The sequence below is a fragment of the Purpureocillium takamizusanense genome, chromosome 9 (genome assembly GCF_022605165.1).
Source record: "Purpureocillium takamizusanense chromosome 9, complete sequence".
Taxonomy (NCBI): domain Eukaryota; kingdom Fungi; phylum Ascomycota; class Sordariomycetes; order Hypocreales; family Ophiocordycipitaceae; genus Purpureocillium; species Purpureocillium takamizusanense.
In genome coordinates this window covers 665,947-693,499 of record NC_063076.1, presented here as the reverse complement: position 1 = coordinate 693,499, position 27,553 = coordinate 665,947, and the positions used below count along the sequence as shown (strand labels likewise).

General features: G+C 60.1%; 9 protein-coding genes across 9 annotated transcripts; 4 read left to right on the top strand and 5 right to left on the bottom strand.

The window, feature by feature from the left end:
* Positions 1–1,270: 1,270 nt before the first annotated feature.
* On the bottom strand, positions 1,271–2,210 carry JDV02_009044 (uncharacterized protein). Its single transcript, XM_047990684.1, has one exon. The coding sequence runs from the start codon at positions 2,206–2,208 to the stop codon at positions 1,831–1,833; it is 378 nt and encodes a 125-aa protein (XP_047846693.1). The 5' UTR covers positions 2,209–2,210; the 3' UTR covers positions 1,271–1,830.
* Positions 2,211–3,359: 1,149 nt separating this feature from the next.
* On the top strand, positions 3,360–3,989 carry JDV02_009043 (uncharacterized protein; the record flags this gene model as incomplete). Its single annotated transcript, XM_047990683.1, has 1 exon — positions 3,360–3,989. The coding sequence occupies one exon, from the start codon at positions 3,360–3,362 to the stop codon at positions 3,987–3,989; it is 630 nt and encodes a 209-aa protein (XP_047846692.1).
* An 888-nt stretch (positions 3,990–4,877) lies between these two features.
* On the top strand, positions 4,878–6,531 carry JDV02_009042 (uncharacterized protein; the record flags this gene model as incomplete). The annotated part of the gene is made up of 2 exons (XM_047990682.1): positions 4,878–5,152; positions 5,208–6,531. 2 exons carry the CDS (start codon positions 4,878–4,880, stop codon positions 6,529–6,531), a joined length of 1,599 nt encoding a protein of 532 aa, XP_047846691.1.
* Positions 6,532–9,431: 2,900 nt separating this feature from the next.
* Positions 9,432–10,528, top strand: JDV02_009041 (uncharacterized protein; the record flags this gene model as incomplete). The annotated part of the gene is made up of 2 exons (XM_047990681.1): positions 9,432–9,521; positions 10,187–10,528. The coding sequence occupies 2 exons, from the start codon at positions 9,432–9,434 to the stop codon at positions 10,526–10,528; spliced, it is 432 nt and encodes a 143-aa protein (XP_047846690.1).
* Positions 10,529–11,407: 879 nt separating this feature from the next.
* On the bottom strand, positions 11,408–14,280 carry JDV02_009040 (uncharacterized protein). Its single transcript, XM_047990680.1, has 2 exons — positions 13,639–14,280; positions 11,408–13,547 (listed from the first exon to the last, which is right to left on the bottom strand). The coding sequence occupies exons 1-2, from the start codon at positions 13,918–13,920 to the stop codon at positions 11,787–11,789; spliced, it is 2,043 nt and encodes a 680-aa protein (XP_047846689.1). The 5' UTR covers positions 13,921–14,280; the 3' UTR covers positions 11,408–11,786.
* A 633-nt stretch (positions 14,281–14,913) lies between these two features.
* Positions 14,914–19,770, bottom strand: JDV02_009039 (uncharacterized protein; the record flags this gene model as incomplete). The annotated part of the gene is made up of 4 exons (XM_047990679.1): positions 14,914–16,339; positions 16,390–17,800; positions 17,847–19,075; positions 19,127–19,770. The coding sequence occupies 4 exons, from the start codon at positions 19,768–19,770 to the stop codon at positions 14,914–14,916; spliced, it is 4,710 nt and encodes a 1,569-aa protein (XP_047846688.1).
* A 1,254-nt stretch (positions 19,771–21,024) lies between these two features.
* On the bottom strand, positions 21,025–21,448 carry JDV02_009038 (uncharacterized protein; the record flags this gene model as incomplete). The annotated part of the gene is made up of 2 exons (XM_047990678.1): positions 21,025–21,341; positions 21,439–21,448. The coding sequence occupies 2 exons, from the start codon at positions 21,446–21,448 to the stop codon at positions 21,025–21,027; spliced, it is 327 nt and encodes a 108-aa protein (XP_047846687.1).
* Positions 21,449–21,591: 143 nt separating this feature from the next.
* Positions 21,592–24,482, top strand: JDV02_009037 (uncharacterized protein). The gene is made up of 4 exons (XM_047990677.1): positions 21,592–21,719; positions 21,774–21,833; positions 21,885–22,119; positions 22,176–24,482. The coding sequence occupies exons 1-4, from the start codon at positions 21,686–21,688 to the stop codon at positions 24,271–24,273; spliced, it is 2,427 nt and encodes an 808-aa protein (XP_047846686.1). The 5' UTR covers positions 21,592–21,685; the 3' UTR covers positions 24,274–24,482.
* JDV02_009036 (uncharacterized protein) lies at positions 24,349–27,473 on the bottom strand. Its single transcript, XM_047990676.1, has one exon. It carries the CDS (start codon positions 27,379–27,381, stop codon positions 25,156–25,158), a length of 2,226 nt encoding a protein of 741 aa, XP_047846685.1. The 5' UTR covers positions 27,382–27,473; the 3' UTR covers positions 24,349–25,155.
* Between the last annotated feature and the right edge of the window lie 80 nt (positions 27,474–27,553).

Below are 27,553 nucleotides of genomic sequence, written 5' to 3'. Positions count from 1 at the left end.
GGGCGGGCGGGGAGCGGGGGGGCCAGCAACAACACCATCAAGCGGGCCAGCCATGCCAGCCACGCACGAGGGCAATCTATTTGGGCCCCCGTCCGACGTCGGGGCCAGGCGCGAGATACGTACTGTTATCCTATTCTTTCTTCTCCCCCCCTCTCTCCCTCTGCAGAGCAGAGTCATGGAGGAGAGCCTGCAATCTTATCACGGAGAGAAAAAGAGAGAGATGGACGCGTGGGTGCGGGACGTAGCGTCGGGCCGATGGCTTGACGCAAGGGGTGCTTTGGGCTCGCCAAGGCAGATGCATGCTTGACGAGCGGCCTTTTTTACATGCTTATACATATGTAAAGGAGCGCGGGCCCACGGTATCCACGTAACGAAGAGAGTCATGGCCAAGCGTGAGAGGGGCGACTCCTGCAGATGGCGGGACGAAGGGAGGAGGGGAGGAAGAGGAGACCGAGAGCGAGGACGAGCCTTCTGGCAGCCCGAGCCAGGACGAACGAAGATGTTTGAAACGCCAGGAGGGACGGACAGACGGGCTGCCAGGCTGCCATCTGGGACCCTTCCCCTTCGGGGGCGGAGGGGGAGGGCTGAATGGCTTCGGCCGCAAAGTACCGAATCATGGATGCGTGTGCCCTCGTGCGGAGAGGAGGGGGGCCCCCGATCTTGCGGCGTGGCGCTCCTCGGGTGCGGCGAAAAAGCATGGCCATAAGGGATGGCTGATGGGAGAGGCTTGCGCCCACAAAGGACAGAGAAAGCACACAAACAAAAACTTGTAATGAATACACCTGTCAAGTACATACTACTGCCCTCGGCGAAAGTGCACGTTGCTGTGCTGGAGGAGTGGTGTTTGTGTGTCGCACGTCCTGGACTCTTTCTTGGTAACAGGACGATGTCCATTCCGTATCGGCATATCATCATCGTCGGTTGCCGTGTCGTCGCCGGGTGGTGCCGATACCGGTAGTTGTTGGTTGGACGAGTGCACAGTACAGTAGTGCATACTACTTCGTACCAGTTGGTAGTAGTAGTAGTGAAACCGGGTAAATTCTACCTTGGGAACTACTACTAAGTACTCATGGTCATGTTACATGGTATGCTGTTGGGTACCCAAGGTCCAGACGCCTCGACTTGGATCTGGGGTATGCGAGGCGGGCCCAGGCCCTGGGCCTCTCGAATCGCTTGGGCCGTTGCCGCTCGGCAGTTCCCACCACTGAAGTGCGTCGCCGCCCATCCATCCGTCCATCCATCCACATGGGCTGCGGGAGATCTCGATGATCTCTTTGTCGGCACTTTCTGCAAGTGATGAGGGCAGTTCCTTGTGCAGTGTTGGCGGGCGAGTGAAGGTCGCTGTTGATGTCGTCTTACTTTACCCTCTCTCTACTCTACGAGGTGATGTATTTTGCACAGAGCGGTATTGTCTGGGTTTGACCAACATCCATGGATGGCATGACGGCGCTTCCGGTTCGAGCCGTTGCCATCGATCTTGGGGCGCACATATGTTGTATGCCCCCCAAGGAGCCCCTCCCTCCCCCGTCCCGGACTTTGCAAGCCCACACCACTAGGTACGAAAACGGGCAGAAACTCGCCTCGCCCCCAAATCTCAGATGCTGCCGCCTTCCGCCGAAGCTGACACACGGGGGGCCAGGCGGGCGGGAACTAGAGATGATGCTGCTGCTGGCTGACACAGGAGCGTACATGGCGTACTTCGCACATAGCCGACGATGCGAAAAAAAAAAAATAAAAAATTCCGCAACCTCGCCACCGCATCCATCCCATGATTCATGCCCCCATCCCCCCCGCCGTGTTATGACGATGGTTTATGATTTATGATTATAATTACCTCGAACACGTCCCTTGTTTCTGGTTCACAGCAGGTGCCGCCCTCTGCATGATGCCGCGACGCAGTCGGGGCTGCTGGCGGTCTCGTCTCTGCACCAGGACCACGACGTGCAGGAGGAGAAACGCCGGCGGGGTGGTTTTTTTTTTGTGTCGTGCGTAGGTGTGTGCCCGCGTCGTTGGACCAAGCGTGACTGACGCGTGCGGTCTCTTTTGGCGTAGCTGCGGTTGCCTGCCTGCTTGCCTGCTTGCATGTCGTCTGTCTGTCGGCGCACCCATGAAAATGTCTCTGCCGTCATGGGTTGCTGCTCCGTCGGGCGGGTGGATTGTGTACCAAGATTCGCCGTCGTTTGCTGGCGTCAAGGTACTGTATTTCATAGGTAGGTACCTTTGCACTTGATAGGTAGGCTCCAACGTGTAAGCCGGTGGTCACAATGGAGCCGACTGACAGCTGGCTAGTGGCGTGACAAACACGTGTGCGCGTGGTTGGCGAGCTAAGGCAGGTAGTGGAGCAGGGCGGAGTTGGTGCTGGACGCTAACACCATCGATCAATCACATCATGTCAATTGAACGTGGCCAGCGGGCAGCTGAGGTGAAGGCATCGTGCGCTGGGGGGCACTTGCCCTCTTTGCCTCCAGGCGAGGTGGTTCACCCGCTGGCACGGTATCGCCGCCAAAGTACCTTAGTAACTGTTCACGAACCCTGGTGAGCACTCAATTGCCTCTGCTGCACTGCACCGCACTGCGTCCTGTCCTAAACACCCTCCTCAAGCCTCACCCGACATCCTGCAGACCTCAACGCACACCAGACCATCCAACACGTTGGCGGCGGGCCTAGCCCTTGCCCCCCAGCCCCCAGCCCCAGCCCTGAGCAGCAGCATCAACAATTGTCTCCATATTCCCCTGCAGTACCGGCCTGCAGTGGAGTAACTGGGGACCCTTTCACAGTCCAGCCCTGTTGGGCAGCCCCTCCCCCAGAGTTGGGGTACCAAGGATGCCAAGGCAATGAATACAGTGGGTGTACCTTGGGTGGGCCGCCCACTTCTCGCCGTCGTCGCTCATCGTCGCCATCTGGAACCAACTCCTTCGCCCCCGGGCCTGTGCAGCTCGACAGCACCACCGCCGCTCCACCCGTTCGTTCCTCCCGGGTTGCTCGATAGCCGCCAATGGGACCTCACCCCCAACATTCGTCGGGCCCCGTGACGACGGGCGGTAGTAGACGTGCCCGCTGATGAGGCCGATTCTCGTCACGCTGCTCTGGCAATCTGTCGAGGGCGCCACCAACTGGGAAGGGGGGCCGGCGTCATCACCAGATCTTGCCCCCAACCGAGGTCCGCAGCCCTTCGCTTCACGGTAGCGCGGCAGACGCCGAATCCGTCTGCCGCTGCTGGGAGGGATGCCTCGCAGGCGAGAGGAACCACGGCTCGCCAGACGCGCGGCTAGCTCTTACGCTCCCTTGCCCCCGACGAGGCCGACTCAAGCTCGCCTAGGTCGGACGATGGAAGGGTGCAATGACACGCGACAAACGTCATGGCTATGGCCATGGCAAGGACTCAGCTGCAGCTGAGACGCCCTGGGGCGACCGGAGCGAGCAAGACGGTGGCATTGCCGATCCCTGCGCTCGCTACTGCTGCCCTTCGACCATGCATCCATGCTGCACCCATCATGCACCGCCATGCACCACCCTGCCGCACCAAAGGCCGCACGCATCCAGTTCGCCGGCGTTGGCCAGTGGCAGCTTGTCCTCGCCCTCCCGCTCGACGGTACCAGAATAGCAACCTACCCAACCCTGCCAAGATGGCGCTGCTCGATGGTGTGCGCCAGGGCCAGAGGCGAACGCTTCTCGTTCGTGCAGTTGCATGGCACGAGCTTCAGCCCTCCATCAGCGACCTGTCGCTAGGCAAATCGGACTGCCTCACAGCTGGCGCCAAGTACTGTTCATCGTCGCCTCCCGGCAAAAAAACGCTGCCTGCCTGCCTTTGGCGAGATGGCTGCACGTCGGGACTCGGCGGGGTGCAAACTGCAAAGCAAAGTCCACCACCACCGCCGCCGCCTCCTCCCCCAGCTCCCTCGTCGGACACAGACCAGCTGCAGCTTCTTCACAGACCAGTCCCGACTTCTTTTTTTGTCAAGACCACGTCCGGCCACCCTCGAACGTAGCTCATATCAATCATTGCGTCCCTCGCATGCCCACGGCTACGGTCTTTACTCTCACGACGCTTCATCTCCCGCACACGGCACCGTACGCACATTTGGGTGTGTGTGCGCGCGCGACGGCCATAGTATTATGCTCTTGTCTCTCTTCTGCCTCGTTGAGGTCCCGACTGGTGACTGTGGCTCGTCGACGACGTCGCTCTGAAGCCCTTTGCCTGGTTTCCCGTCTGTGAGCCACGTGCGAAGCCGCCGCCGCCGCCGCCTCCATCCGCGGCCCCGATAGTGGCTTGATTATTCTCATCTGACACCATCACAATGCCTTTTGGACTCTCAGGCGTCTCCATGGGGAGGCTCTCCTCTCAGAGCGAGCGCTATCAGGAAAAGCGGCGCCAACAGGAGAGCCAACAGCAACAGCAACAGCAGCAAAACCAACATCGCCCAACCCATTCGGTGGATCAGGTCACGCGAGTCAGCCGCCTCGCACTCCTAAAAGATGCTGCCGCCGCTTCATTTAAGCCGTCAAAGTCGCTTTCATGGCTTCCCTCACTGATGCGCAAGGCTGTACATCCTCCCGTGATGATTCGGAGCGCACAGGACCTCCATAAGGTCCTGGCCCCAATACCGCCTATACCCGCCGCGTCATCCTCCTCCACCTCCACGAAATCGGACCCCAGCGTAAGGGACGAGTATAGGTCATCCGGCAGGTGGTTGGCCAACAAGCCGCCCGCTGGCTCCTCATCAGTCGGGGGCGCCCCGGAATCCGACGAAAGCAGACAGCCTCACCAACGCTGGTTGCGAGCCGAGCACCACCCTTATGAAAGTAGCATTTCCGATGGCAGCGACAGCCTGTCATTTAGATCAGTCTCCCCAGCGTCCGCGGCCACGTCTATCAGCATGGCCGACCACAAGTACCAAAGGCGAGCGGGCCAACAATTCGACGAGGAGGTGTCGGCAAATGTTCTCGGTCTCATTCAAGAGACGGAGCAAGCCTTCGAGGCTGTCGGAAACGCCGTCAATGATGCGAGGTCGGTCTCACGGCTGTCCGATTCACTTCACCTTGCTGCGCCGTCCCCGAATGTCCCCCGAGTTCACTCTCGTGGCCCATCTGCGCCTGCGGCCGAGCGACTCCAGCCCGCACCTCCGCCACCCAAAGCAGCAGAGCCCAAACCGTTAGTGTAGCTGCCCCAACTGAATGAGAACTGTCGCTCACATTGAAATTTTTAGGCCGGCCAAGAAGAGCGGAGGCGGCCTTCGCAGGGCAATGATTGAGGGCGTTGGGAGCAAGCTCTTGGGCCAGCGCTTCAAGCGCATCGTGGCAGACGAGATGCTCACCCCTGCGCGCATAGAAGAGCTCAAGAAGAAACGCGAGCAAGCCGAGGCCGAAGAAGAGGCCAAATTGCAGCTGGCGTGCGAAGTCCCGATCAATGAGCAGAGCGACAAGGTGGACACGCCAGAAGAGCCCTTTCACCTGGAGAGCTTTGTCACACATGAGGGCGCGCCCGCTGTGGCGTCGCCATCGAAGACGGCCGGCGTCAACGCCAGAAGTGTGAGCCCCGGGACAGCAGACGCCGACACAAGGCGTCTTACACCTCCGCAGCATAACGAACATAGTCGAGGGTCGGCAGAATACACAACCACGCATGACGACACGGCTACTGAAAACAGTTCCCTTCTCAGTGCTCCATCCAGGAGCCCAACACCGAGCAGACTATCTCCAGAGCCGAGACGGCTTTCGACGATACCTGAAATAATAATCGATCCGTGTCCATCGCAGGAGGAGACGCTGGACGACGAGCCGGCCACCGCAACGGTACGACATGACCCGCGCAGGGACTCGGACGACGAGTTTGTTTATCTCAAGGGCACCGAAATCTCCTTTACCAATCGCTCCTTTCGGCACGGGCCTATCGCGTGTCACAGGCCGGAGCCGAACCAGAGAGACGCCGAGTTGGAGGTTGACGAGTCGGTGGACTGGACGGCTTTCCACATGGCCATTATGGGCGGCGCTGGAGATCTCGCGTCGGGCCTGTACGAGGACGAGCAAGAAGACATGGCCGACGAGATGGCGGAGTGGTTCGAGGGGTTTGGGTTTGAGACGCACGGGCAGCTCGTGCCGAGCCGCGACGACTCGTCACGGAGCTCCTCGCAGAGCGATACGTCGTCGTCGCCGTCGACGATTGACTTGGACTCGGACCTCCCCATTCCCGTCCACATGGAACATTCCAACTTGTATCATGCACAAGGCCGCAATGACGGGTCTGTCGACCCGACAGCGGCGCCATTCGATGGGATTCGATTCTTCCGAAGCAGCAGCCTTCGACGCTGGAGGGCTATGGAGGAACCAGCATACTGGGCCCCGACGATTCGTCGAGACTCTGGAAGGAAGCCGATGAAGAGGCCAGACCCGTTGGTAGTGGGCAGCGAGGACTATGGCTACGGCGACGTGAGCGAGAGCGTCGTAGACATGGCCCCGATGGGCTGCAACCTGGAGAACGACTTGGGTGACTATCTCCGGTGGGGTTCGCAGCACGTCGGCGCCCCGTTGTGATGGTTTACCCCTTTTGTGGGAGCAGCAGACGCAAGGCTCGCTTGGACAGCCGGGAGACGAGGCATGATGATGGAACACGACTATAATGGCTAATGACACGGCACGATGCATGGGGCATGGGGAAGGTTTTTTGATACCGGATTGGGTCGGAGCCTGGCGTCATGGAGTGCTTGACGGAGCCCGTAAGGCTTTGTGTACGACTAGAGTCACTAGGCCACGAGGCGTGGGACTGGACGCAGTGCAGTACAGTGCAGCATAGCACAGCTCGCTTAGAGAGCTTATACGGATGAGCCTGGTGTCTGACGACGATGCGGCGCAGACAAGACGAGTGCATCCTCCATGACAAATGAAAGACATGATTCACCTCTTGCTCTCGCTACTTTCGCTCGATGGATGTGCAAAACGATGTGCCTCGCTTAGCCCGAGGTCCGTGATGGACGTGCTGTTGCTGTTTGCTGGGAGCGTGGCTGTGCTGGCCGTTGTTTGTGTTTGTGTGTTTTGGCCCTTTGTGTTTCGTGGTGTGTGTGTGCGGCGGTGCCCGGCGCGGAGGATACGGAGGTGCGTGGGGATATTTTCGTACGTAGGTACCGATGAATGCGGCGCAGCAACAGCAACAGCAGCAGCAGCAGCAGGGCGAAACGCCGTTTTTTCGTTTTGGGTGTGGCATGTACGAAGCATATATGGAGCGGCGCACGAGCAGGAGAGGGAACAGAGAAGGAGGGAGAGGGAGAGAGAGGGTAGAGGGAGGTAGTTTGATATGCTTTGGTGTTGGTTCTGGACCCTGGTGGTGTTGGGTTTTGGTGGTGCGCGATGGTCTCGACCGCCCCAGAAAGTACGATTGCGGCGGTGATGCTCCGGACGAAGTACGGTGAGTTCCAGCGGTGTGCAGTGTCGCCGCTTTCTACATCAGCTGGCAAACACTTAGACAAAGTATACTTGGCTCGTCTTTTCGAACGTTGTCGCTTCTTGGCTACTACTACTGCCACCACCACCACACTAACTTAGTTACTACGTACATGGCATTATACAGGCACTAATACTATGCCATACTATACTACCGGACTAGTAGATGCACACCGGCCCTTATATACTGTGCATCTCTTCCCCCTCCTTCCTCCCCGTCCGTACTTTGTTAGCAGTTAGGCGCCCCATGTTGCCTTGAAAGCTGTCATCTCGACTTTTGGCGTTTTGGCATACCTACCTTGTCATGATGGCGCTCGCTGGGCCCCCGCCCGTCCGCCCGCAAGCAGCAGCAACACAAAACACAAATGTGACACACAACTCACACACGCCACACACACAGCGAGCGCCACCAGAGACCTGTCTGTAACCCGCAGCGTGTCGGGACGGAAACGAAGACGACCACAAAAAACCCAAAAAGGGCGCCCCTCCCTCAGGGTACATGATGTAACTATACTACTCACATCGCGCGCTGCCTCGCCTGTAGGCAAGGTATTCGGCCACTGTTGGTGGTACGTAGTACATGTGTGTCTTTGGGGGCGCAGCCGGCCCCGGCCCGCCCGGTTTAAGAAGAAGAATCCATCGACCGTTACACAGTGGCGGAGGGAGAGGGGGGGGGTCTAGAACCTTGTGCTGGTTGCTGGCGTTCCTATGTCTGTCTGTGTGAGACGAGGAGGGGAGAAACGGCCGGACGGGCGGGCGGGCGGGCGGCTGAGGAGCGAGGCACGGCTGGCACGGCGACGGCCAGCTATTTTGCGAGTCCTCGCTCCCTTTATTGCAGCTGCTGTCAGTCTGCCTGTTTGTCTCTCCGTCTGCCCGCCTGCCTGCCTGCCTGCCTGTCTCTCGCAACGCATGTCGTGCATGGGCACCGAGCGGGATCTGCACCCTGCCCGTTTCAACGGCAACAACAACCATAATAACAGCAGAACATCAACAGCAAGCAGCATCACAACAAAGCAAAGAAAGGGGCGTATTCATTTGCACCACAGCTACGCAGCACGACCTGTCGCGCCCGACAAAATTGCCGCTGTTCCCTTTTCCAAAATTGCTACCTCTCTCTCTCTTCTTCAATCTGCAGAGAAATCCCCATTCGGGGCAATTCTTGAATCTTGACCGAAGGCTGGCCCGCCTGCCCGCCAGCCCGCCAGACGCAAGGGGGATTTGGGCCTTGGACCCGAAGGCAGGACACGGGTTCGCCGCCCGCTGGTCAATTGCACGAGCGGAGGCGGGGGGAGAGAGATTAGAAAGAGAGAGAGGGAGTACGAGAAGACTTCAAGAGAAAAAAAGGGGAAAGAAGAAAAAGGGTGGAAATGAAGTTTGGCTCCTGCACGGCGGTGGTTGCGTTCTTGGGGGCCGTCGTCGTCGTGTCCGCGGCGCCTGTGCCGGCAGCGGCGGCGGCGGTGGGGGGGAAGAAGCACAGCAATGCCGCGGGGGCGGCCACACTGTCGAGGACATCGACGGGTTCTGCGCAACAGCAGCGGCAGCGACAGCGACAGCAGCAACAGGGGCGAGTGGCGTACGTGCGTCTCGACGATCGGATCCACCGACGTGAGCTTGAAGACGGCCTTTGAAGGGGCTTGCTTGCTGGCCAGCCGTCGTCGCCGCGGGTCGTGATGAGAGAGAGCAGGGCCAGGTGCCTGCCCGACAGGTTCAAACTACGGGCCTCGCAGGGAGGGCGAAGATACAACCTCAGAATTGAAGAGGAGATGAAGAATCAACGAAACGACTGACCTTGAGAAAGGGGGACTTGTGCGTGGGCTGGGTAGATGAGACGGACGTCATTGGCAACGGGTGGGTGAAGACGGGGGATTTTGCAGACCGCATTACGGGCAGAGGCAACGGAACACCTGGGAAGAGAACAGAACGGACGGCATGAGAAACGGTGGTGGCCATTCTTTTGTCAATGGGAATGGGGGATCTTAATCTCACTGCTTGGCGCAATGGCTCGCAAGATCATGGTGGCATGTACAATTGCGAGCCCAAAGAGCCTGCAAGCAATGGTCGACGAGGACATTGAGCTGGAGAAGCATGTCGGTGGTCGTTCATACAATCTTTAATTGAAGATGAATTAACGCTTTACAAACGCAGCCTTCGTAATGCCTCTTTTACTTGCACATGACCGTGTAGTCTGGCGGATGTTGCATGTGCAATGGAGCTCAACGGATGATGCTATGCTACAGCGCCCGTCGCTGACGATGGCTCCCCCCCACCGCGCCACTACAGGTAACTTACCACCTGACGACGGTGCACCCTCTGTAGTAGTTAACTTACGAACTTTAGCGCGCGGCAGTGTCCTTGGCGGCAGTGACACACACACACACACACCCGTGGACACACACACCCTCCCACTCCTCATCAAGTCTCACAGCATCAGACCCTGAACAAATAAACACACCTTTCACACCCTCACATCCACCTACTCACCTCTCTTCCCCCAAGTAAAAACCCCTACTCCAGCCTCGTCATCTCTCTCATCGCCGTTCTCCCCCCTCTTTCCTTCTTTCCCCAAAGTAGCCCAAAGCTCGGCCAGCCATCAATCGTCATCCCACGGGCTTGCTCACTGCTCCCCCGCGCGCCACCGACGCCCCGCCAGTGAGCAGCAGCAAGACAACAACCAACCTAGGGGGAAAAACACACTCTGCCAAACCCAACCGCTCTGCTCCATCAACTGCCACCACCACAATAACAAAACTAGACCAAAAACACGAGCGGTGGCCACAGTCCACAACAGCACCGCGACAACAACGACGACAACAACAACACCATCACCCACGCCATCATGCTCCGCCGCCCGCCCACAACCCTCGCCATCACGGCCGAGGACGTCGCCGCCTACGAGGACCGTCGCGCCAGCGAAGCCCTGCAGGCCCGCCAGCAACAGCAGCAGCAACAACAGCAGCAGCAACAGCAACAAGCGGCTCACGCGCAGCAGCACGTCCAGCAGGATCTGACCCCCGGACAGGCCGCCCGGCGCGCCCGCGAGGAGCGCCTCGGCGTGACGCGCAGGCCCGGCGCCGGCGGTGGTAGTGGTCGGTGAGACGGCGCACGCGCGCGCGCGAGCGTGGAGAGGCGTAGAGCAGGCGAGTGAGCGAGATAGGTGGTTACAGACTTGCCATCGGCGAAAGGAGGTTGGGGGCTGTTGCTCGTCATGCCTTGAGGCAGCGGCACCATCGCGACAGCAGCGTCGCGCATGCGTTGCCGACGCGCCATTCGGGGCGGGGCATAGAGGAAGGGGGAGGGGGGAGGGTTCAACCCCGATGCTCACTCTCCCTCTCTACACCTACTGCTCTACGCGCATGTTCAACTCTACCGCCAGGCAGCTAGACCCCCGCTGCCGCGTCGTCCCTCCCTTCGCTGGCATGCCCACAGACACACATACATACGTCCTAGGCGACCAAAATGCAACTGTCCCGACTCCCCGCTCGGATGGGTCACCGGCGCGGTCACGCGAGCCAGCCCGGGTCGCCACCGCTCGCTCGCATTACCTCATGGTTGAAGAACCGCAAGGCGTCCCCCGGAGCGAGCGGACTGACTGCCTAGTCAGTTGTCGCGCCACGCAACTGGACCAAAACGGCGCGCAAGACGAGTCCGTGGGAGAAAATAACACGCGTTGGATACACAATCCGTCTTCAGGGCGTATACATACAGCCATGAGCTAGGGGTTCCTTCAAGCTCCTACAACAAAAACACCTCGACAGCCAGAACCATACGTGCCGTACAAACAAGGAAGAGCAATCTGAACCAGGTGTTTTTTTCCCTGCACGGCGGCGCCCGGTGGTAGGATACGGATTAATTGACCAGATGATCTGCGCGGCCGTGTCCGTTGCCAGAATGCAATGACAGATGATGATGTCATGGCGTACGTACGATGGTCATGATACGATATCAACGTCAATATAAAGCACATGCGGTAATACTGATGATGATGCTGATAGTTTTAATGATATGATGATGGTGATACCTCACAGCCCATGCTCCCCTTCCCAAGACAAGACTGAGCTCCCCGCCCAAAGCCACCCTTTTTGGCCACCTTGTCGTATCCAATGCTGATGAAAAGGCAAAGAAAACACCGTCCCTCAGTTCTCCCGTCCCATATTATACACATTTGTTCCCGTCCGGGCTGCTCCCATCCCCGTCAGCCCAGACATCTTTTTGGATTCTGCTGCTTTGTATGTTGCTTCGCCGCTCATCATGTAGACACAATTTTTAATTAAGGTAAGAGTCACCGCTTGTCATGGCCGCGGGTGCATGTATGCGAGAACGGTGCGGCAATCTCACTCCCTCTCGCCGCCGCCTCAGCCCTCCCTCGCCAGGTACGCCCAAAACAGCACCGTCATCCAGGCCACCCTCCACGTTGTCGTCCACAGCTCCCTCCCCAGCATCCGCAGCGACGACCCCTGGCGGCGCGCTCCGGAGCCCTTCCACCCCTTGCCGCCATCGTAAAAGTCGTCGGCGTCGAGCTTGATGCGTGGGCCGCCGCCGATGCCGACGCCGCCGCGGTCACCGGCCCAGCCGCCCCACTGCCGCGCCCGCTTGCCGCTCTTCTTGGACGACCAGCGCGCCCCGTTGCCGTTGCCGTGGCCGTTGGCGGCTGTCGAGAGTGATGACGTGTGGTGGTTGTAGCTGCTGTTTCGGTGCGCCGAGTGGTCCGGCGGCTCGGCCTTGGCCTTGTCCTTGAACAGCGGGAGCACGCTCGTCCGTTGCTCCGGCTCGAGCGCAAAGGGCTGCAGATGCAAGACGGGCACGAGGAACGCACGCACCGCCAGGAGCACCAGCGAGAGGATGATGAATGTCACGTACTTCATGTACATGTGGATCTGGTTCGGCATCAGGCACAAGTGTGTCTGAAGCGTCGTCGTGGCTTCGCCCACCGGCTTGCCATCGGCGCCGACAGGGTTGTACATGCTGACCATGAGAAACCCGGGCGTCGGCACCCCCATGGCCATGCTGAAGCTCTTGACGGTGATCTCCCGCACACCTCCCTTGGACGCCGAGTGCGTCACCTCGCAGTAGTCGTGGTCGTCGCCCGAGAAGACGTGTACCACATTGCCCACGCTCTTGATCAGATGAGCCGACGTCTCCTCGTTCAAGACATTCTGGTACTGGTACCCGCCTGCCACCGTGATTGCGTTGCGATTGTCCGGGTTGACGACGCCTGTCTGCCCCTTGGGCGGCTTTGTCGGCGGCCAGTGCTCACGCTGCGGTCCGCAAGGCGTGCCGGGTGCCCGGTAGAGTGGCACGTGGGTGAGCAGGATCGTGGGGAAGTCGGGTGCCCCGGGCCCGGGGTCCCGCGGCCAACGCGTCGTGTCCGCCTTGTCGATGTCTTCCACCTTGTGGCCAAGCCGCAAGTCCCTCTCGGTGTCGTGCCACACGCTTAGCTCCTCCTGGACCAGCTTTCTCTTGGTCGCCTGGACATTCTCAAGGAACTCCTTGGCGGGGCCGTATATAGGCCGCAGGTTGTGCTGGCCTTTAAACTGCGAAGTCTCGGCGCTCAGCGAGACGGTATCGACCGACACGATGGTATGGTTGCCGACGACGTCGACTCGGTTGACGTCGCCAAAAAAGGCCGCGAAGCGGTCTCGGACGGGCACCTGAATCTGCGCCCCAAAGCCCAGGTCATGGTTGCCGGGCAGGCTCGCAACCAGTTTCTTGCCTCTCTGCATGGGCCCGGGACTGGAGCCCCCGGCGTTGAAGTTGTCGAAAAAGATGTTGCTAAAGCGCTGGTACTCCCGCACCCAAAAGTCCTCGCCGTACTTGCGGTGCCATGTCTTCACCCACTTCTTCTCGCCCGACGACCGCGAGCTCCCCCATTTGGGGTCCACAAACGTCCCGCTCTCGGTCTTCCACTCGCGCCCGCCGTCGAAGAGGTCCCCAAGGAAGAAGACGCTATCGGGGTGCAGCTGGCGCTGCAGGGCGTTGTAGCCCCTGCGCATGTAGTTGTCGGTGACGAGGACGGTCAGGGGGTTGATGGGCCACGGGCGGCCTGGGTACGAGTGCGGATCGATGAGCTGAGGGTCGGCGACGAAGACGAGGTGATGCGGCCTCGCCTCCTTGGGCTGTCAAGAGGGGTCAGCTTCGAAAATGGTATCACCCCGCGGGCCCATGGCGGCACGAGGAAGCGAGATCAGGCGAGGCGGCATCACGTACCCAATGCTCCCAGGTATGCCAGTCGCAGTCGGCGATCTTGGTCTCAAACACCCAGCGCTCCCCCCACAGCAGGATGATGGCCCATACCAGGAACAGGGCGTGCGGGAAGCTGAAGAGGCGGCGCGGGGCGAGGTTCCTGCGCAGCTGGTGCAGCGCGGAGAGCGAGAGCGTCGCGGCGAGCTGCCTCCCGGGCCCTCGCGCCCACGCCCACAGCAGCCGCGCGCGGCGCCGCGCGACGACCTTGAATTCGTCGAGCGCGGACATGTCGTGGCGAGCCATCATCGTGGCGCCGCCATGCCAGCCCCTTGCCCGGGGGTCGGGTGGGTGTCAGGAGGCGAGCGAGGACTCCCAGCTACTGCCGAGTGAGTGAGAGAGAGAGAGACGGCAGGTCGTATTCGGTGGACGTGGCGGGCAGACACGGCGGCAGACAAGGCTGGCTGGCTGGCTGGCCGGCAAGTCGGCAAGAGGCAGACAATGCCGAAATTGGCCTGAAAAATGGGCAACGAGATGCCGCGGAGCGCGTGTGCTGGTGATGGCTTCGGCAAAAGGATATCCTCCAGAAGGTGCGAAGGAATGGAAGTCGCTCGGGGTTTGGCTGGCCGACTCCTGTGCCGTGCCGTACTAAGCTTGGCGGCAGGCAATGCGGAAGGAGGTCACCTGTTCAAAGGCGGACGGAGCCTGGGTTCAGTCGTAGCAGTGACAGGAGGGTCCTGATGCGTGGTGGAGGGTCATGTCCAGTGGAGGTGGAGGCGGGCGCCTCAACTGCCACATGCGGTAGGTTCAGCTTGGGGATGGTCTAGGCCCAGTGGCTAAGGTATCACTGTAGGCAAAAGCAAGCCCGGCGAGGCAAGGTAAGGTACTCAGCACAAGGAGCTTCCAATGCTGGCAAGCAGAGGTCGCCGCCCCCTTTGGGCGGGCGGGATCAGGGCCCCCCCATTGGGCCCTCGAATTCCCAGTGTTGCCCGTAGTGGAGTGGAGGCCGTGCCTGGCGCCGCCCAACAGCTCACAGGCGGACGTAGCGCCCGGAGTTGGGGCGTGTGAAGCCGACAGTCCGGTAGCCCAGGCCCGTTTAGCATATTGAGTTAAGGTTCTGCCACCACCACCTCATACCAGGCAAACGGATCTCTAAGCGGCGACAAACGACAACGCCAACATCATCTTGTTTGACGAAAACGATGGACCACTAAGCCTGCCACACCCCAAGACTCAACCAAACGCCGTCCGTATGCAATGACCCTGACCCAATCAAACATGCGCTATCCATGACTCGCCCATTCAGTGCCTCGGATACTCGTCCTCTTCGCCGTCCTCGTCCTCCTCGCTAGGCGGCCCGTCGTGAGTCTCTTGCGCCTTCTCCTGCTTCCGTCTCCGTATGCTAAACAGCCTCTTGAACCCCCGCGGCTCCTGGGCCAGCCGCTTCGTCGACGCGGCCAGCTCGTCGCTCGCCGGATCGTACTCGTACTGCAGCCGCGGCACCAGCAGGCGGTACGGCACCGTGATGCCCGTCGGGTCCTTGGGGTTGACCTCAACGTTGAGCGTGATGTCCAGTCCGCCTTCCAGGTCCACCTCGTACTGCTCCGCCTTCTTCAGTTGCTTCGTCGATAGTCCCGTCGGCGTGCGGTGGAAGGGCCTGATGACGGGCGCCTCCTCGTCGCCGGCTGACGGAGGCTGGCTTTCCAGCGTCACCGCTCGACGAGGCGGCAGCGGCCTCGCCGTAAAGTACGACTCATCACCCTCGGCGTACTCGTCGTCATACGTGCCTCCCCCGCGAAGGCCCGACGGACGAGCAGCTGGAGGAGGATGTGCCGGGTGCCCGTAGAATTCGTCCTCGTCGCTGTCGCCACCCCACTGTCCGTTGATGCCGCCATCGTCGGGCCGACTCTCGCTGCCTCGCCGCCCGAAGCCGAAGAAGCCCCTCTTCTCGCCCTCTCCGCGGCCCAGCGACATGCTTCGCGTGAGCTTGGCCGGCCGTCGCCCGTCTGTAGAGTTGCGTCGCGAGAGGCTGCGGAAGAAGCCCATGCCACCAGACACGGGAGGCTTGGGGCCTCTTACAGAGTCCCTCGAGCCGTCGAAATTGGCCGCCTGAGGTTGCCTCCTGGAAGATAGCCTTCTGAAGATCCCGCCACCTTTGCTGGGCGACGGACTCGGAGTGCCTTCGTAGGCCGACAGTGGCGGCGTGGGAGGGGGGGTGTTTCCTGGTGCCCATGCGCGGATCTGACACCAGTTTCGGTGTGGCAAAAGGTGCTTATTGTTCCTGGCCTTTCCGTCCACGCCGTGCTGGAAGAGCGGAATCATGTTCTCGTCTGTCTGCTTGTCAAAGTGATGCACCTTGTTGCGCTTGTTGAGGACATCTGCCATGAGATCAGACGGCGGGTGGTTGGCCATGGCCGATGAGATGATGTTGGGCATGTACCGCGGGTCCTTGTGCTTGGCCAGTCCAAGCTTTGGATTCGAGTAGAACTGCCCGACCGCGGCCAAGTGGACATCACCGCTCAAAATCGTGACCCGCATCGATTTATCAATGGCGAGATCCTGCAGATCCTCAATGATGATGCTCCGTTCGTGTTTGTGGTTCTTGGCGGTCCAGTGATCGTTCAGGTCGTCCAGCACCTCGACGCCGCCATCAATGTTATTGAGTGCCTTGCCGAAAACGCCAGTGCGGCCCAAAGCCTTGACAGGGTGCATCAACCGGGACGTCAGGCTATTCATTTGTCAGTAGAATCCTCTCGTTGTGTTGTTGGCCTCACTTACATGTTCTCCAGCCACACGAGGCGAGGGTAGGCGATGGGGACGCCCAGCAGAACAAGAAGATGTTCGACCTGTCCGCGCCTGACTTCGGCGTACAGCCGGTTCATGATCTTCTCCCAAGTCTTGTCTCCAATCACGTCGTGTTCCGTCCTCTCCGTTCGGCAGTCGACTGCTAGCAACGCCACCTTGCCACCCACGGAGACGTACACGCTGCGGCTTAGTTCGCCAATGTACGGTCCCGGCTGGTCTCCCAGAATCCAGCTTGGCTCCGTCATCTCCGTCTCGTCCATGAGGCTTTGATGCTGGAACAGCATGTAGTACTTGAACGCCACGGCACCGAGGCCGCGGAAGACGGGCGAGTTCATGTACCGGTCAGGGTACGAGCCGTACCCGTCAAAGATGTCGTGGTCGTCGTACATGTTGACCATGGCAATCTGGGAATTGGCAAGTCCAAAGAGACCCTGAGAGAACCACATGCAATACCGCTCGAGATAAAATTCCTCCATCTCGTCTTGCATCTCGGGCAAGAACGGTGCATTGTGCTTGTGGTGAGGATTGCGAGCGTCGAGCCACTGGTCAAAGAGTTGGCATTCGTCGGCGATGCAGTCGTTGTAAAGCTGGTCGCCGCCGCCGACCATGACGTGGAACGGCTGCGTCTGATGCGAATTCAGCACGTCCCGCCACATGGGATCTGGCCCGCTGAGTTCGTCGGGCTTGGCACTGAGGCTGAAGCCGTTGCAGCTGTAGAACATGATGTTCATGGCCTCTCCTCGCGCAGGGACCCAGAAGCCCATGCAGGGCCCTCGGTTGATGCGGTAGGCGATGCGCTGCTGCTTCGCCTGGAGCTCCACCTCGATGTTGAAGCGCCAGAAAGTGTGCCCACGCTCGGCGTGCAGACGGAAGCCTCGAGCGTCTTTGTATTTTTGTAGCTTCTCGCCGTCAATGCCAACGGCTTTGCGACGGCGTGCGAACGACCCGGGTAGATCCGTGGAGCCATCGGCAGGGGCCACGTCGGGCGGGCTCTTTGTCTTCTCGAAGAGGCCGTTATCCGTCTCGTCGCGAGACAAGTCCTTGGCTTCCTCCAGTTGCTCTACTGGTCGGACATACAGGGTCTCGCCTCTGCGGCCCAACTTGGGATGTCCGGCGATCGGGTCAACGTACTCCGGTGGCAGGTCCCCGTTGACCTGATGAGGCGGTCGTGGCAGAAGCGCCACGTTTTGCACGAAAAGCCGGAGCATTGGAGCAATCTCGTACGAAGATTCTGCGTCTTGGGTAACAATCAGGATGCTGCCTCGCCATATCTCGCGCTCGTTAAACCCGCCAGACCTGGTGGGAAATCTCTCGCGACGAATACCGCAGTATCTCAAAAGAGGACCGCACTTGAGATATAAGGGCGGCTTGAAGCGAGTTGGCCCTGGGGAGATTAGCTGTTGCTCGACGCACGGAGCCGGGACGCTTACCTGTCGTATCGTCGTACTCTCCATCGAAAGCTTCGGCCTTACGCCTCGCCGCGTTGCCGTTGCCACCGCCTCGCCCAGTCTCCCACCATGCCTTGTTGATGTCGGCTCCAGACGACTGCTCCCTGGTGACATCGAGGAGTGCCCCGGACAACGTGCCTGTGGTGCCCTTTTTCCACTCGTCGAGCCACTCGGGTGGCTTATAAAGGCCTTCGCCCGGGCGCAGGTCTTCGCGCCTGATGGACGGCATCCCGGGAGAGTGAGGGTGTGAAGCCTCCGACTCGGCTTCTTGCAGCGCCTGAGGACGGATGACGGCGGGTTGAGCGAGCTGCGTCTCGGCCGGCTGCTCGACGTTATGTCGGTGGCCAGTTACGGGAGCAGCTTGGATTTCAATGTGTCGCTGACTGGGCTCGGTAGCGCGTCGATGGATACTGTGGATAGGCTCGCTCTCGACAAACGCCGGATAGCGTTCGTTATCGTGGCTCGGCGCAGCCCTAGCCTCCGTTGGTGGTGGTGGCGGTAGTTCCTTGTTTCGCGCCTCGAGGGAAACGACCCTGTCTGACCGGGGCGGCCCCGTTGGAGTCTGTCTCATAGATACGCTTCTCTCGGCACCCATTTGGCGGTAGCGTGCCTCTGGAGGAGGCTCCTTCCTCAGCTTGTTGCTTCCGCTGCGAGCCAAGGCAAGCCCGCCGCCCACGGGCAGTGGTTGCGACTCGCCTCCCGGTAGGTTGCCATCGTTCCGCGCGGTGCGTTCGCGGAAGCTCAAGTTGCGCTGGGGGATGCCGCTGTCCCCGGGAGGAGGCAGCTGCCGGGGAGGAACAACCTCTTGTAGTTGTTGATGGTGTGGCTGCTGCTGGTGTGAGTGTTGCTGTTGCTGGTGATGCTGATGCTGATGCTGTCGTGGAGTCTGTTGTGGCTCTTGCCATGCTGGGTTAGGGTAATCGTGTTGCTCCTCGTGTGGGTGACGATGTGAAGGCGGCTCATGCCGAGCTGGCAGCTCTCTCCGGGCGGGCTCGTGGGGCATGGTCTGCGCGACCGAGACGGGTGCCGGCATAGACACGGGCGCAGGCACCACATGAGGCTCCTGATGCATGTTGTGATCCGCCTGGTACTGGTCCACTGCTTGGGCGTCTCTTGCAACGGACATGTCCGCCGCCGCCTTTGCGGCCGCGCGCTGCCTCGCCCTTTGCTCCGCCGCCTGCACCCGGGCCCTCTTCTCTTCCTTGGTCATACTATCGAGCGTCAGCTCAAGCCTTTGCAGTGGTGATCGGTCGATGGCCAACTTTCTGCGACGTTCCGCCGAGGATCCCGCTGCCGACGGCCGACGCGGCTGGGCGGCGACGTCTGCGTCCCTTCTGGCCGCGACATCGCGCACCGGCAGCTGCGAGGAGCCGTCGAAGCGGGTGTCCTGCCTCGTGGTGTAGTAGGCCTCAGGCTGCATGTCTGCGTTCCGCGACAGCGCAGCAGGAGGAGCTTCAGGATCGTAGGGTGCGCCCGAGGTGGCGGCGGCTGCGGCGGCCGGGTATGTGTAGGGCAGACCACCGTTGCCGTGAGGGTGACGGTAGCTGACGGGTGGGCCGCGAGGGACGTCGGGAGCGGCAGGAGGCGTCGCGAGACCCGAAGCGACGGCAGGGCGGCTGGTGTCGTGACCGTGGTCGGTCGGGCGAGACACGCGGCTCTGGGTTTGGCGCTGGTACGAGGGCGGTCTCGGGGCCAGGCCGGCGCCGGCGACGCTCGACGTCGTGGGCGAGTGCGGGCTGAAGGTCGACTCGGTGAGGCCGCCGTCTGTGTAACTGGTCTGGATGGAGGCGCGGTTGGGGGCTCTGCGAGACGACGAGTCGTCGTTGCTGTCGAGCCCTGCAGACAATCGGCGCCGGTCTTTGACGACTTGCGGCTCTGGCAGCTGGCCCCAGTACGGCGCCGACATGGCGGTGTGACCGGGGACGCGGCACGAGTCAGAATCAGGAAGAAAATATCGGGGCGGCGATGACGCTGAATGGAGCAATGCTACGGGAACATGGAGCGAGATGTAGAGGGAGGCTGGGAGAAGTACTGGTTGGCATCAAGGCAGACTGGGCTGACGGGAACTGGCGGTTTGTTGGGCAGGCTCTCTCGGATAAGGTGATGACTTACGGAGTAGTAGTACCTCGACAACTAGGTAGGAAAGCTATTATAAGAGGCAAAGAGCAGTTGCATGGTCAGGGCACACCCACTCATCAATCATGGCCAGTGAGTGGTGAATTGTTCTTCGAGGAATCCTGTTTCAAGGCAAGGCTTCCAACGAGCGTCCAGGGGGAGGATGAGCTGTGGCCGGGGTACAAAGCAGGCGGCGGGTCGCATGGATGTTGCGCACTGCAGCTCCAGTGTCCAAACGCTGCGGTCAGCTGCGGCCGCCCGCGTAAGCCCTTGGTGCTTTGCAGCACCTTATGAAGTGATCCAGGGCCTTGATTGCCAAGCTTGAAGAGGGCGCCTTTCATCCGTGCCAACGTCGCTCGTCCCGTTGACCAAAAGAAAGCGTTGTGCTGTATCCATCGTCCTCCGTTTCTCTCCCGGTCCTCCCAACGGCGACTGCTCCGTTCGCCCAAAGGAACTTTTTGGCTGGGCACCAATGACGACTGCGGTGGTCGGGCGGGAGCAGCTCCAGAATGGAGCCGCCGAGCTGCAAGCTTCGCTACTAGCGTCGCCGGCCGGGACAGACGGTGGAGACGACTAGGTGAGAGGAAAATCGGTGGCTGGAGTGGAAGTGGAAGTTGCAGGGATGCAAGGTACGGAGTTGAGCTGGAGCCTCCCTCTCGCGGGTGGCTGGGGGGGCTGGCTGGCCTTGCTTGCCACAAAAGCCATGGATTGTCGCACGCATACATTCGAGATCTCTAGGTTCCTGTACCAAATACGAAGTATCAGGTGAAATGCTCAAGTCAGTACGGAGTAAGTAGGCAGCAGCTGTTCGGGCTCCGTACGAGAGCGACGTCGAGTCGACGTGGGCTCAAAGAGGAAGTCAAAGTGGAACAGCCGTCCTCACTTTGACTCGGCGCCACGGGATGGCCCGCCCCTCTGTGTCGGGACGCTGACCCTCCCACTCACTCATTCGTCCCTGACATCATTCCTCCACCGTGTACCCCGAGTGCCACCTGGAGCTCTGGGCTCACTGTCAATGGCGGGGACCGAGCGGGTGGGTGGCCTGTCACCATGCGACTGTGGTGGATAGGGGCTCTGGCTGCTTCCTGGGCCGTGCCCAGACGGACGGGAGCCCGTAAGCTGTCAGCTGTTCCCAGCCACTGGCACAGAAGTTGGTTTGTTGGCACCAGCTAACAACTGCTGCAATGATGAGCCCGTTGGTGGTCTGCATCGAGTCGGCGGACTTGGTGTTCGAGATTTGTCCGTAGCAAGCGCAAGCGACACTGTAGCTGGCAGCGGGCATCCACGAGCCCTTCGCGAGCATTGCTGCTAATAGTCGTGGAATGCCGTATCGAACACGGGGAAAAATAAAGGGCGGCTGCACTGGTACGGGATCCATCAGCAACTGTGAGCCTGAATTGTCTTGACACAGCTTTGAGGCGCTCGGTGATGCTTCAGACGGGGACAGATCTGGATGCACCTTGTTTCATGGTTGGCGGGTGAAAGCCCACTGTGGCAGTTGAGTCGGGAGGAATTGAATGGACCCGACGCACCCCCACCACGGCGCACGTGAACAGGCGTTCTAGTGCGACGCGTCCCTCGTCAACCCCACAAAAAGTTCACGATGCTTCAACGTCATCCTCCTCAACCATCGGCTTCGTCCGGCACGACGACAGATATTACGCCTTGCCCTTCAATGCACTGTGCAGCGGCGCGAGGCCCGCACAATGTGGCTTTTGGAGAGTGAGGATGCCTTTGAAGGCACGCACGAATCTGACCTCGCACTTGCCCCGCTCCGCTAACGTGCGCCTGCAGGTCGTCGCCTGTGGTTGAAGCCTGGCAAGACGTACCTATTTGGAAGAACCGCCGCAGAACGTTCGTGTTCCATGCTCGTCGTTCTCATATTCCCAGTGCTGACTCCTGCAGCCGGCCAGCTCGCCATCTCTCATAATACCATCTCACGAAAGCACTTGACCATCACCGTCGACAACGTTCCTGACGGTCACGCCCACCACCTCACCAGCCGCTCCAAGCTCACGATCGAGGACCTGAAGACAAAGATAGGAACTACCGTCGACGGAACCAAGATCAAAGGCAGCAAACATGTCGTCGAGGGCAAGGAAGCCCAGTTCGTCATGGGCAAATGCCCGCAGGTGTTCCGGCAAGTCTACAGCTTTACACCGGATCCCTTTTGACCAGTCGTGCTGACTACAGCAGTATAACCTGGTTCCCCGTCATTTTCACTTTTTCCTTCACAAATAAAGAGCTCCAAACCCAACCTCTCACATCCTTGCGCGACCAGTTTGAAGGCCTCGATATCAAACTCCTGACCGAGTACAATGCGGATCATACAACGCACGTCGTCGCAAAGAAGCGTAATACCGCCAAAGGCCTTCAGGCCCTCATCAATGGAAAGTACATTGTCACGGAATCGTTCCTCGAAGCCGTTATGCAGGCCGCCGAACCGCCGCGAGGTGGTGATGCCTCGGAGCCCAGCGCCCTGGAACAAGACTTCTCCCAGTATTGGCCGGATCCGATGCAACATCTTCCTCCTCGTGGCGGCGAGCCAGTTCAACACCCAGACACTATATATTCGCCAGACATGGGCCGAAAAGATGTCTTCGAAGGCTACACCTTCATATTTTACGACAAAACACAATATAATAACCTCCTCGCCCCTATTACGAACGGGGGCGGCAAAGCCATGTTCCACACCATTAATCCGGGTGAGGAGCTACCGGATGACTTTGTACGATATGTGAAGAGCGTCGCCGGTGAAAAAGGCTTGGGCAGCTTTGAAGATGGTAGCGAGGGAAAGGGAGTCGTTCTCGTTCGGTACCTGCCGGGCAAAGGCGACCTTGTCGACTGGTACACGCAGTTCATCACCGACGTATCGCTCAGCCTGGACCATCGACCCATTGAGCAAAACGAGTTCCTGGAGGCCATCTTGGTCAAGGACGCAAGCCAGCTTCGGCGGCCGCTCGAAGTCGAATCTTCAATGCCCAACCAAAGTGGCAGGCCTACACAGCATGAAGCTGCAGCTTCTGGGCAACCCTCTAGCGCGGCTGCACATGCTGCCTCCAGCAATGTCGAATCACAACCTACAGATGACCAGGTTGACCAACCGCCCCCTAGACGGGGACGAGCAAGAGGGCCCATCAAACGACGCTTCGCGGGCTTCGACGATGACGCAGATATGGATGTGGATGAGCCGTCATCGGTCCGATCCGCCGCGGAGCAACCACGCACGGGGACTGACGAAGGTGGCCTGTTCGTCTCGCAGGAAGCATACGCCTCACAGTCGCAGCCGGACTCGGTCGCAAATGCCTCACCACGAAAAAGGAGAGGGTCGCCTCTACCCGAAGACGACCTCATGGACGGGATGGCTCCAGCCGTTGCGAGGTTCAAGCGCCAGCGCCTCGAGCACGCCGATGCATTCGCGTCTGCTTCTCCGGAACCAAGCGCCGCGGCCGATGCCGCCTCGGCGTCGTCTCGCGCCAAAAAGGCCAAGAATCCCAAGGAGCTCGATGTGCTCGCCCACGCCGCTCGCCACCGCGAAGAGGAGGAGGCTCGAGCTCGCCGCGAAAAGGAGGACCTCGCCAACCTACCAGACGATGCCGACCTCGCCGAGATTCGCCGCCTCCAAATCGTCGAGGAGATGCCGGTGCGCCAGAGCAGCGCATCCGCAGTCGCGACGCGCGATCAGGACATTGCGAGCGGGCGGTGGAACCCCAAGTGGAACGGCATGAAGAACTTCAAGAAGTTCCGCCGCAGAGGCGAGGAGCAGGGGCGGCAGCCCACGAGGGTTATCATATCACTCGCACAGGTCAAGAACAAGGAGTTTGGCGTCGGTGACAACTACTGGCTGGAGGACGAGGGCAGCCAGCGCAATAAGAAGACGACGCAGCCATCAGCGACGACGGCGAGCCACCCGTCTGCCAGCACCAGCACACCATCGATGCCGCCGCCGGCCCCGCCCACCCGGGCGTCGCAGCGCAAGAAGAACACGGGCTTCGTCATATCAGATAGCAGCGACGCGGAAGAGGACGAGGAGAACCTGGCTGCGAACCAAGACACCGCTCCCAGTGGGACGGGCAGCACCCGCATCAGTGCCACGCAGTCGCAGCAGCGCAACACAAGGAGTCAGGGCACGACCCAGAGCCAGGGCAAGCGGCCGGCCCGGGACTCCCCTGTCACAGCGGAGCAGCCAGCGAAGAGGTCCAGGGCGGCGCCTCCGCCACGCAAGCCGGTCGAGGTGCCCGACAGCGACGACAGCGATGATGAGCTCAAGTTTCGTTTTGGTAGGCGGAGGTGATGGGTCGCCGGCCGAATGAGTGCGCTGGCTCAGTAATTTACCGCATTTTACGCGAAAGTGTATGTTGGAGGATATGTTCCCTCTGTTGCACTGCTTTCCATCTCGTCTCTCTAGAGTACAATGCAGTCGTGCAGTAATGCACAACACGCTACGTAGATGCAGGGTTTCCTCCCAAGACCAGATGCCGCCGCGCTCGCAGAAGAAGCGCCCGCCTGCCATCACCAGGCTCGTGTATAGTCTCTTGGGGTGTTTTTTCCCCTTCCGTGCTCATATATAAACCCAGGAATTAGTCTCCGTGTCCATGCCCGCTCCGCCCCGATGTCCGCAAGCCCCGTGCCCGACACTACCTCCCACACGCACCACGTTCCTCCACAAAACAACCACTGCCATCCGTTCGGGGGTATCTGGTATCTTAATTTCTCGCAAAAACCCAAGAAAGACGAAGCATAAGAGAAGAAAGAAATGAGGGGGAAGGAAGGAGGGTTAATAAGATGATAAGAAGAGAACAGCCTCGCCCTCGGCGGGTGGGGATGGCAACAAAGGAAAGGTGGGGTAGAGGAGGATTGCTGTTGGTAGGGAGGTGAGGTCATCTAGGCTTTCGCAATGCCGCCTTGTCACAGTACAAGAGAATGAAGGTCGCGTGTGATGCGGGTGGCGGCTGGGTCGGCTCGCCGTGGATTCGCTCGCGTAATGAAGAGTTTCAAGTCAGATCGAATAGGAAAGAAAGAAGAGGTGAGAGGCCTGTGTGCGCCAAAACTCCGTAGCCATATCGCCTTTTGCGCTGTTTCGCGGCCGCCGGGAAGTGAGGGCATCGTGTGGTGTGACTCTGCGCTTAAGAGGCGCGGCAGCCCAGCCGCCGCGTAGTGAGGGTATTAGATACCATCACTTGGCCAACTCAATGCCGCTATCACGGTCTTGCGGGCCCTTGTTCCACGGAAGCTCCAGGCCCGTGGTGTCAATCCGCGTCGTCGCGTCGTCCACAAACGACAGGTTGTCTTCGTCCTCCTCGTCCGGCGGGGCCAGGACCCGACCGCCAAGGTGGACGTCCGAGACCCTGACCTTGTAAGCCAGAGCCTTCTGCCCCTCCTTGATGAGGTCCTCGGTCCAGTTGAGGCACCGTTTGAGGCTTTGGTTCATCTTTTGGCTGTCAATTAGAAGTTCCTGGTGTTTGCTAAGGTCGAGCTGGAGCCGCTTCTCGTCGCGCTTTCGTCGCGCGGCCATTTTCGCATTCGGCGATGCCGAGTCTGCAGCGGTGGATTCTTCACTAGAAAGGTCCGAGTCATCGAGAGAGTCTAGGCTGTCTTCCTCTTGCGAGCTTTCCTCCTCTGTGAGATCAGTCAAATCCACCGGGGGGTCCGTAAGCGCTGCGGAAACGACCCGGCTGGAGACGCCAGAAGCGAGCGAGATGCGCCCCGACCTTGACAGCCGACGGAACCTCCTCAGCTCTGCGGTTTGTTTCCGCAACTGCCGCTCTAATGTCCGATTGATGGCCTCTAAAGACGCATTCGTAATCTCGAGATCCTGGACCTTTCTTTCTCGTCTGGCATTGGCCACCAGCTCGCTGACAGAGTCCGACATATGCGTTGATTTGGTAGGACTCTGCGGACCGCGCGACGAGAGGCACTCATCATCGCGTTCACTCAGCTCATCGGCGGCTTGCAGGATTGATGCCATGGTCATTGCACGCTGAGAGGCATCGGGACTCAACGGAGGTGAGACTGTTTCTGGAGTGTTGGGAGACATGGCGAAGCTAGACGCAGCGATGGGTTCAGTTACAGGTACGCTGCCTGCTCGCGAGTGACCCTTGTGCATAAGCTTGGGAGCAGCATCGATGCTAACCCTTCGCTTGTTGCCTACCATTGAGCCTGGTAATATTGGCGGAGACGTCGTTGGCGACGGCTGATTCGGTGATAGTGGTGGCAACGGACTACCTTTTAGTGCCTGGGTTGTAGGAGTCGAGGTCTTGACCGGTGACAGCGGTCGATTAATGGCAGAAGCAGCCGTGCCTGCAACCGTATGGCTCGTGGCCGGACGGGCGAGAACAGGTCTTGAATTGACCGACACAGTCGAACCTGAGCCAGAGTGGGACAAATTCGGTCGCATAGGGATCAGGTCGGGAGCCCCATTTGCATAGAAGAATTTATTCCCCATAGGCTCCGGTACAGGTGCAAGTGCAGGAACGATGCTGTTCGAGGGCGGGCTCGTGTTGCGCTGTTTCTCGACCGTTATTCCGTTGGCGTAGAAGAATGTCACTGGTTTTTGAGGCACTGATGCAGGTCGTTGGATGCCCGCTGGGTTCATCGACTTGGCATCGCTGGCGTAGAAGAACTTGTTGGAGTCGCCCGACTCGCTCGGCGAGTCTCCTGACCGTCTGGATCCATCGTAGGTGTTACTCGAAGCGCCCAGACCTGGCCTGCTGACACTTCCATCAGAGCTCCGTTCGGGATTGGGGGTTCCGGTTGGTGTGTTGTTGATGCTGTCGGTGCGCGACTGTCGAGCGCCGGATCGAGGGGTAATGTTGTTGACGCCGACCACGGAAGGGGCAGGGGTCGAGGCATCGTCTCTGAGCGCATGTACGCTCTGCGGCCTCCGAGCCGCCAAAGGCGTGACGGGAGTCTGTGTTTTGGCCGCAATCTTGGGGGTGATTGGCGTGCGGTTGACGGAGCGAGCGGCCGCAGCGCTCAGCTGGGGCTGTCGCGGTCTGTCACCGACGGGCATCCTGGCGGCGCTCGCAATGGTGGAGCGCGTGGTGGTCGTCGGCGTCAGGAGCGGGACATTTTGTTGATGCTGCTTCTGGGAGTTGCCGTCCCTGGGACGCAACGGCTGGCGAACGCCGGACGACGATGCGGCGGTGGCGGCGAGGGCGGCGGCAGCGAGATTCGGGTTGCTGGGCGGGCGTCGCAACAACGAATGCCTCGGTGAGGGCAGCGAGGGCGGGTGCGTCAGCGGCGGATGAATGGCGATAAAGGGCGGTCTGGGGGCGGCGTTGCGTCTGTCTCCAGCAAAGGGGTTGATGGGCGCAGGGCGCGGGGCGCGAGGCTTGCTGGAGGTCGACGACGCTGTGGTTGTTTTGGAAGAGTTGGATGCGGACGAGTCGCGACGACGCATCCCGTTTCTCCCTCGCGCGCTTTCACGGGGGGCCGCAGCGACAGCAAAGGCAGAGAAGGGGGTGTGGTGGTGGTGGTGGTGGTAGTGGCGTCGTCTGGGCTGCGTGCTAAGTCACTTGGTCACGGAGGAATGGCGGATTGCCAGTATGGATGGGTGGGTGGGATGAATGGAC